Source organism: Nanorana parkeri, unplaced genomic scaffold (genome assembly GCF_000935625.1).
Source record: "Nanorana parkeri isolate BGI_ZX_2015 unplaced genomic scaffold, ASM93562v1 scaffold968, whole genome shotgun sequence".
Lineage (NCBI taxonomy): Eukaryota > Metazoa > Chordata > Amphibia > Anura > Dicroglossidae > Nanorana > Nanorana parkeri.
In genome coordinates, this window is record NW_017307236.1 from 180,281 (window position 1) to 189,859 (window position 9,579).

The 9,579-nt window shown below is 44.5% G+C and overlaps 1 protein-coding gene across 1 annotated transcript in view; it reads left to right on the forward strand.

Annotated features, from left to right (window-relative positions):
- SERPINE1 (serpin family E member 1) overlaps nucleotides 1-9,019 on the forward strand; it is an 11,644-nt gene extending 2,625 nt beyond the window's left edge. Inside the window, exons 2-9 of the mRNA XM_018566670.1 lie at nucleotides 44-288; nucleotides 1,811-2,056; nucleotides 3,552-3,746; nucleotides 3,854-4,052; nucleotides 5,167-5,267; nucleotides 5,388-5,474; nucleotides 6,498-6,581; nucleotides 8,672-9,019. Of these exons, the coding sequence (XP_018422172.1) occupies nucleotides 44-288; nucleotides 1,811-2,056; nucleotides 3,552-3,746; nucleotides 3,854-4,052; nucleotides 5,167-5,267; nucleotides 5,388-5,474; nucleotides 6,498-6,581; nucleotides 8,672-8,709 (1,195 nt within the window). The 3' untranslated portion in view covers nucleotides 8,710-9,019. The remainder of the gene's footprint in view (nucleotides 1-43; nucleotides 289-1,810; nucleotides 2,057-3,551; nucleotides 3,747-3,853; nucleotides 4,053-5,166; nucleotides 5,268-5,387; nucleotides 5,475-6,497; nucleotides 6,582-8,671) is intronic.
- Nucleotides 9,020-9,579: the final 560 nt, after the last annotated feature.

The window sequence follows — 9,579 nt, forward strand, 5'->3', positions numbered from 1 at the left end:
AAATTTAAGGTATCTTTATATTTCTTTCTGTGTCCTTTTACAGCCTATTGGCACTCACCCTCCTGTCGTGGACGGTGGCAGCTCTACGTCCAACCACCCTGAATAGCGTGGCCCAGAAGAATGCCGGCTTTGGCGTTCGTTTATTCCAAGAAATTCTGCGGGAACACAAAGATAAGAATTTGGGGTTCTCACCTTATGGCGCTTCCTCTGCATTGAACATCCTTCAGTCTGGGACAGATGGAGAGACACTGAAACAGTTACAGACAGCTCTTAATTACGGATACTCCGGTAAGCCCATGGGCCATTTTAGGTGAATTTTACCGTCTATATCAGGGGTAGGCAACCTCAGCACTCCAACTGTGTTGAAACTACAAATCCTAAGGTTGCCTACCCCTGGCCTATGTGATAGTATAGAACAGCCTTTCTCAACTAGGGCGCCGTGGCACTCTGGGGTGCCTCCTGGGTGCTTCAAACTTTTTGCATGCATGCACTTCCATGAAACTGGTAGGCTGGCTGCCAGCACCATGAACATGAATGGGGGGTGGAGGGGACTGCTGATGTAAAGAGGGACTCTGATGTGAAAGGGGGGCTCCTGATTTGAAGAGGGGCTTCTGATGTCAAAGGGGGGACTCTGGTATAAAGGAGGAACCAACTTTTTGTGTTTTTGTTATGCGGTTCCCCCTTAAAATCTATCCCAGACCCCTATCTGGGGGTCCAATTTCTCTGATAGGGGTTTGGTATAAATTTTAGGGGGGTCACACATTGGTTTTATTATTTGCCTTTAGGTTTTTTACATGTTAGTCTGGGGTGCCACGAGATTTTGCATGCTTTTAGGCCTCATTCACACGAGAAACGGCCGGCACGTACAGCTCCGTGCTGCGTGCACGGCCATATCGGGCAGCTCCTGGGAAGGACAGGACTGTGGAAGCATCAATTGCCCACATAAGAGAACGCAGTGTCTTTTTGGATTTGTATTGGGCACAAACCTGAGACAAAGTCACCATCCATTCGTGCTAATTTGTGTCCTCGCCAACCCCCAACTTGATCCTATCTTAATGTTATGCTCAGGCCCGGATTCCCCACAAGGCCACTGAGGCCTGGCCTCGGGGCGGCAGGGCGCAGAGGGGGAGCAGCGGTGTCCTTGTGGGGAAGTTGCCCTCTCTAAATTCAGTCCTGCTTTGTACAAGCAGGACTAAATGTAGAGTGAGGCAGCGATTTCACATGTAAACAGTGTGCAGCCTCCTCCCCTCCCCCCTTACCTCTCGCCTTTGGTTCCGACCTCCGCCGCCGAGTCTCGAGCCTCTGACTGCAGTGAGCAGAGCGGCAGGGTTAAAGATAACCCTGCCGCTCTGTGTAGACTTTAGACAGTGAGAGGGGAGAGCTGTGTTCTTCCTCTCTCACCTGTCACAGGATTTCCAGCACAGTAGCATCACAATGAAGGGGGACTAAAGCTTAACTATGACTAACTTTTCTGTTTAAACTTGTCCTAAAACGTGTTTGTGACTGTATTAGGGACTTTCGATTGTTAGCAGAGATTGATATCATGTAAATACAAAGAACATTGTAAAAAAAAGAGGAAATAAATCATGATCATGTCACCTTCGTAACATCTCTAAAATACGCCCCTTCCTCACCAATGAAACCGCCAAATTACTCATCCACTCCTTTGTTATCTCTCGTCTTGACTATTGTAACTCCCTCCTCATTGACCTTCCACTACACAGGCTCCTCCCAATCAAGTCAGAGATTCATGTCTTGGCATTACCTGGAACTATAACTTCCACTTACTCTCATATCCTTCTTCTTGTAGAAAGGACGGTGTCTAGAGCTCTCCGCAAAATCCGCCATCAGCTCAACCACTCCAACGTCTCCGGTGAACACGCCACAAGGGTGAATGTAGCTGATGGACTGTTCGTACAACGGGACCTTGACCTGACTCCAGGGTTCCTGAGAAGATTCCATGCTACCTTCAAGCGCCATGTCGCCCAGATCAATTTTGCTGACCCAACGCAAGCTAAGGACATCTTGAACCAATGGGTGGAGAACCAAACTGATGGTGAGAAGGGAATGGAAGGAGTCTGGGGTTTCGTATATTTAGGAAATTTTATATTTGGCTGTGGACTTATTTAGAGAGTTATTCCAGCCTTTAGAGCGCTGCTTTCTGTTGAAACTTCTTGCACAGCTGCACAGAGAAACACAAGCACACAGTCAGATATGCATGCTGCTCATTGCTTGGCTAAAACAGGAAGGAAGCCACAGCTTTATTCTCTACCTTATTCAATACAACAGAGTATATACCATAGATACTGTATAACAGAACTTATAAACACTGCCATCTAGTGACCGAAACTGTATACTGCAGGAGTTATTGCCATAGACACAATAATGTGTATTCTAACACTTTCCAACAATACCATAGAGCCAAAATGACTGTGTTTGCTATGTACCTTCAAGGGGATGTAAGATGAATGGCACACCATGGACCCATTCATGGTTGTAACCTGTGCTTTACCTGTTCAGTGCAAACTAGCATGTATGCCTTATATGCCCCACAATATAATTTACTCTTCCTTTGTTCCCCTACCACTCTGTTCAACAATACCTGCTGTGGCCATGTATGGAGGAACATGTGACTTAATCCATGTGACACTGGGCCAAACACATGGGGAGTCCTTAGCCCTATGTGAGCTACAACTTTGGCAACTCATAGCTTATACCGGACTTTCCATTCACTCCTAGCAGCTGAACGGAGCTGCAAGGGATGGGGAAAAAAAGCATACTGCATGGGCAAAGCACAGATTCACCTTACTGACTTCTTTTGAAGGTGCAAATGGGCTTCAGGGTTGCCATTCTTATGCTTCAGTAATAGGGGAGTCAATGACTTGACACAAACATCTCCATACCGAGTGACTCCCAAAGAACATTAATCAATTAAAGTTTTGGCTTACTGTGAAATATCAGTCATTGTAGAAGAAGGGCATAACCCACCAATACACAGTGTATGCCTGGACTGGGAGACCAACTAATCTGCATATGGATAGCCCTCTCACAAAAAACTGAAACAAGATTTTTAGTAGGTTGTGGAAGGAGATCAAGACAACTCTGCTATTAGAAACTACAGGGTTAAGACCAGAGACCTTTAAAGTAATCCTACAGAGGGAGGCACCACATACTTCTTCTTCTGTAACTGCTAATTACATGGTTGCATGCAGATCAGGAGCTTTGACTTCACTCTAATATTTTAGACCTAGAGTTGAGATCAGAGACCTTTAAAGACCTTCAGGTTAACTCACACCGCCCAAATGTTGGAGAACAAGTAGAGCAAAGCCAATCAGATAACAGCAGCATCTTTCCAAGGCAATAACAAACAGGTCCTGGTTTGTGATCTCCTTCATTTATATAAAGGTAAACCATACAAGATGGCAGATGGCAGATTGGACACTTCTATACCACGAGAACAACGTCAGATTCATTAATGACCCTGTTGTATTAGGTTTCCCTACCGTAGTTTATCATTTCTTCCCGCTGACCAACGTCTACTCATATTGTAGGAATGATCAAGGACTTATTGGGAAGCAAGACTATTCCACCACTGACCCGACTGGTCTTACTCAACGCTGTCAGTTTCAACGGAAAATGGGTCCTCCCGTTTCCAGAGAAGGCCACCCACAGCAGGCCATTCTACCGTTCCGACGGGTCTGAGGTCCAAACCCAAATGATGGCCAATACCGGCAAGTACAACTGCAGTAAGTATCGTTCTACATGAAATTTCCATTGCATTTGTAATGCATTACAGCAGATATTACCAGGCAGGGGTCAATAAAACAGTATAATTAATTCTCTTGTCTCTTAGGTGAGTTTGAAACTCCAGACGGAGAGTACTATGATGTCATCGAGCTGCCCTATGAAGGAGGAGAGCTCAGCATGCTGATAGCCGCACCTTATGAGAAAAATGTACCACTGTCCGCCATCACAGACATCCTGACTCCAGAGCTCATCAACCAATGGAAAGCCAATATGCAGAAATCAACCCGTCTCCTTGTTTTGCCTAAGTAAGTATAATCACATGTCTCCAAACAGAATCTTTATTTAAAACAGATATTTGGTGCAGCAGGGCTCAAACAGACAGAGTTTCAACGTCAATCCAGAAGGGTCACAATGGGGAGCTTTCTTAAATTACAACAAGCCTATGACATGCTGAACTCAATATTTCAGCCAATCTACTTATGTCACCAAGCTAAGCTTCCCTTGGAACATCATTAGGGATACATAGGGGGGAAGAACCTTGTTAAGTTCTATGTGCAATGGAGTAATCTGTTTTGGTTGGAGTGGCTCTTTAAAAATAGAATGTCACAAAGCATAAGTTCCATGTAAACTGAACCTAGTGCAGTTTCAGGAAAAAATAAACACTTTATGGGGTCCTCGTGCCTCCAACAGCCATATACAGGTCAGTTTACCCAGAATTGACATTTTATTTCAGCAGGGAGAGAAGGAGCCCCACATAATGGCCACACCAGGTGTACAGATTCAGGATCTCAGAGATCTCACCAACACTGTGCTCAAGAGGTAGAGGAGGATTAAATCTCCATTATCCACCAAACATTGAAACATCCGAATCCCTACAGTTCGTTATGAGCCACACCTCCTCCCATCTGTCATTGTAGAAGATGGGCACAGACATAACCCACCAAGAGTCAGTTATGAGCCACACACCAGCCATGCACTGCTGCTCCAGATTTTGTCTGCTCCAGTATTGATTAATTCCCTTTAATGGGTGTCTGGACTGGGAGACCAACTAATCTACATATGGATACCCCTCTCACCTTTAAAAAACTGAAAGGAGATTTATAGTTGGTTGTAGATGGAGATCAATACATCTCTGCTATTAGAAACTACAGAGTTGAGACCAGAGACCTTTAAAGTAATCCTACAGAGGGAGGCACCACAGACTTCTTCTGTAACTGCTAATTACCTGGTTGTATGCAGATCAGGAGTTTTGACTTCACTTTAACATTGTAATCCTCATGCATGATCTGGGTCCAGGAGTGCTGAACCCGGAGGCAGCCTGCAATTACCATTTGGGAAGTAGGCATAGACTTGTTTCACTATTACTTTCCTTTAAAAGTCCCTTCTGAACATGATATGAATAATCTCTCTTGTCCTTAGGTTTTCCCTGGTCAGCGAAGTCAATCTGAAGACCCCTCTTGAGAACCTCGGCATTGAAGACATGTTCTCAGAGGAAAAAGCCGACTTCAGCCAATTGTCAAGTAAGTAATAACCAAATGAGCCAATGGGGAAGAGCAGAGCAAAGTGGCTTCTGAGGAGGGTTGGGTTATGAAAACGCTTCATTTTCTAATGTCCCAAACTGATTGTTGTTCCCCTTGAAGATGAAAGGCCATTGTATGTGTCAGAAGCATTCCAGAAAATCAAAGTCGAAGTGACGGAAAGTGGAACCAGAGCTGCAGCTGCTACAGGTAAGAGGTCAAGTCTTCAGTACCAGATGAGGCCATGGTCTTCACTAGAGTCACCAGCTAGTATTAGGGCCTATCTAGCTGAACGTACATTGAGTGGAATGTTGAGGCAGGCTCTCATTGTAGAAAGATGGAAATTGCGTAGAGTTTGTAAGTTTGCTGATTGCAAGGGGTGTGACCAGCTTCATATTGCCACTAAGGCCATGAATCTGAACCTATGAAAATGCAGACATAGTGTTCCTAGCGTATGCCTCTATATGCCCAGAGAGGGAGGTTGCACAGGAGAGGATCATGTGACAACATTCTTTAATTCCATTAATCATACTGAAATTTAACAGGATATGTGTTGGTAGAGTGATGGACCCCAAGATAGATAGATATGTGTATCTAACATTTGGAGGCAGCTCTGTCAACTGGAGTATCCCTGGAAGAATCTAGAGTACATTAAAAGGGTGAGAGTGCCACAAGAACTTGAATGAGTCCAGTAAGATCTTATTCTTTATGACAAGAGATCAAAAAGCCAACGTGTTTTGGAGGCATAAAACGTCCCCTTCATCAGGGCTTGAATGAAGTAAAGTTACAGAGATACTAGACAATAGTTGCAAAGTCAACAGATCTATGTGGCTATAAGTAAATAAAGATCCCCGTGCACAGTTTAAGAAGCAGGATGAGAGTTGTACCAGAGCAGGCTGTGATGGGCTCGTCATAAAGCTGCATGATGTTACAGTAGAAAGGCATCATGGCACACTCACAAACCAGCATGTAAAACAACTTGTCTCACCACTAAGGACAATGACAGAGGTTTGGATACACGTCTTCTGCAAAGGATGTGTAAGCCGCACTGCCGCGCCAAGGCACCTCTTATAGTGCGGTCCTAACTCTAAACTATGAGAGTCTCCATCTTGGAGCACATGGGGGAGCTGCATGATGGCCTGCACCAGCTAATAGACAGAACTGAGCTTCTCGATGTATTTGCCTGAGTAGGACTGTGCAGTTATGGTTAACAATATGTCAATCTTCCCACAGCTGTGGTTCTCCTGGCTCGTATGGCTCCTCTTGAAGTCATCATGGACCATCCTTTCCTGTTCCTCATTCGGCACAACCCAACAGGTGAGGCTTGCCATCATTCCCATATTACTGTAAGCTGCATGAGCTACAACAGCTACAGCAGTCCTCATTTTTAAAGCTGAACTCTAGGCAACCAGCTAAGTACACAGAATAAATACCTGATAGGGACCTGCCAAAGGATTTGTATTTCTGTCCATTCAGTTCTGCGATTTTTGCAGCTTCGCCACACAGCAGAGCCCTGTTTGGCATGGCAGGGGACCTGATTTTTCCTCTGTGGCTGGACAGTGAAAAGAGAAGCAGAAGAGTGACGAGTTCATCTCTATGTTCTCTCCTCCTATCTTCTTGTTAGCAGATGAGCACAGTTGACCGGCTCTTTGTACTTCTCACTCTTCCAGTCTGAACTCTTCTGTACAGTGGATTACACAAGGCTGATACCAAGCCCGATCTACGTACTTGATTTATGATCAAGTACCTAGATTATATGATAATGAATTATATCTACTAAGAGTTCCGCTTTAAGGGTGTATTCCCACAGAAAAGTGTGCGTTGGATGTGAGTTGTCGCAAGTGCATTTACTTGTGTGGGCATAGTACATTGACATGCCTTGCATTTGTTTGGTTTGATGTTTACACTAAGCTACAGTCAGTATATAAGGTATTGGTTCTGCCTTGCATTGATGTCTGTTGCATTGCCATGCATTTAAAAAAAAAATAGTGGAGCCTGCTCTACTTTTTTTTTCAGCACAGGGCAGCTCACATCAATGCAACACACTGGTGTGAACTGCTCCCATTCACACCCATTCATTTATAGATGCCCTTGAGTCGGCATCTGTTTTTCGGTGGCATCCATTTCTCTGGCATGAATGGGTCCCAAAGGGCCAGTTGTCCCAAGGTGATATTTCAGATGTAGGCGCGGTGCGTTCGAGATTTTCATATCTTTTGGGTGGTACGATCTTACCTTGTAGCTTTGGCTGTTCCAAACTAGCTTCCGTTTTTTTCCAGTCATGATCTGTAATGCAAAATAAATGAAGGGTTCAACAGGGAATGTACGATTCTCTTGCAAATGCAGGGGCATATTTACCGCGAGGCAAACTAGGCGTTTGCCTAGGGCGGCACCCTCCGTCGGGGCGGCTGCTCCGCTGGTGCCGCGGTACGCAAACGCCTAGCGCCGCGGTTCAGAGATAATCAACTGGACACCGCCGCAAGCCGCCCTCCTCGGCCCAATAATGAGGAATGGGGCCGAAACGGGCCAGTTCTCCCAAGGCAGTATTTCAGATGTAGGTGGGATGTGTTAGAGATATTTTGGTAACGTTTTTGAGTAGTACGATCCAAATTTATAGCTTTGGGTGTTCCGAACTAGCTTTGGGTTTTTCAGCCTATTTCCTGTAATGCAAAATAAATGAATAGTTCAACAGGGAAGGTATGACCCGCTTCCAAATGTGTGTGGCAGACTTGCAGACCTGATACTGGCAGTCATATAAATAAAAACTATATACTGAAGAAGTGATGCCAACGCACCTGGTGGGAATAGGGCCGAAAGGGGCCAGTTCTCCCAAGCAGTATTTCAGATGTAGGTGGGATGGGTTAGAGATATTTTCGTAACATTTTTGAGTAGTACGATCCAACTTTACAGTTTTGGGTGTTCCAAACTAGCTTTTGGTTTTTCCGCCTATTATCTGTAATGCTAAATAAATGAATAGTTCAACAGGGAAGGTACGACCCTCTTGCAATTGCCATAGAAGATGTGCAGACCTGGTACTGGCAGTCATATATGAGTAAAAAAATATATACTGAAGAACGGATGACAACACACTTGGTGCGAATGGGGCATAAAGGGCCAGTTCTCTCAAGGTGATATTTTAGATGTAGGTAGGGTGTGTTTGAGATTTTCACATCATTTATGAGTAGTACGTTCCAACTTTATAGCTTTGGGTGTTCCAAACTAACTTTGTTTTTTTTCCAGCTATTATCTGTAATGCAAAATAAATGGGGAATGTATGACCCTCTTGCAAATACCATAGCAGATGTGCAGACCTGGATATATATATTGTAGTGATACAGTGTATGCAAAATACATATTGTACTTTATTACGTAATCATATTGAGTTACAATGTCCTTGTTCTTTCTCTTAGGCACACTGCTGTTCATGGGACAAGTCATGGAGCCATGAGTCTAGCGCCATCTAGTGAAGAGATTCAGTACCTCACCTCCACCTTTTGACCAGCAACGGCATAAAAAACAAAAACTCACTACATTTGAGAATTTTTGCTTCGGGGAAGCTCGAAGGACTACTAAGGGGGGAATGGGGATCCACGGGTAGTGTGAATGCGTGAAATGCAGTATGAAAGCGCTGTACGGAGTGTGTGAAGTTGCGAGCTATTCGCAGAAGAAAAGATTATATTGATATTGAGATTTCTATTGCTGAATATGAAGTTTTTATACTGTTTGTATATTTAATAAATCTATTTATTTATATTTTACCCCGGCCTGTATGTGACTTGTCTTATAACTGATGGAAAGGAAATAGATTAATAAACAATTGCACAAGTACCTTGGGAGTTATGAACGCAATGTTGTAATCTTGTGGGGTCCCTTCCACACCTAGGGTGCTGCGGTAACGTGCATGGATGGGCCCTGAAAGCCCACTAAACCCAGGGTTTAAATCAGCTAAGTACATTCCAGGTGCATAGGAACAAAAGGTTCTAAAGCAGCCACAGCCTGAGTAGAAAAGTCTGTCCCCTGCCGGCATGCTACAGAGAAGGACCTTTGCTCTCTGTGGAGAAGCATAGGTCACATTGCAAAAGGCCAACATGCCACCTGGTAAGCCAGACCTATGCCAATGCTTCAATGCAGCATGAACTTTGCCAATGAGCAAAGTTCATGCTCCCCGCTGATTGGATGGCTTTGACTTAGTAGGGGGACATGCAGACAGACCACTGCTTCTACACAGAGGGCAAGGTTACCACTACACAGCATGCTGGCAGGGAACGGGGCTTTTCGACTCAGGCTGTGGCTGAAAGAAACAAGCTGTAAGACATTT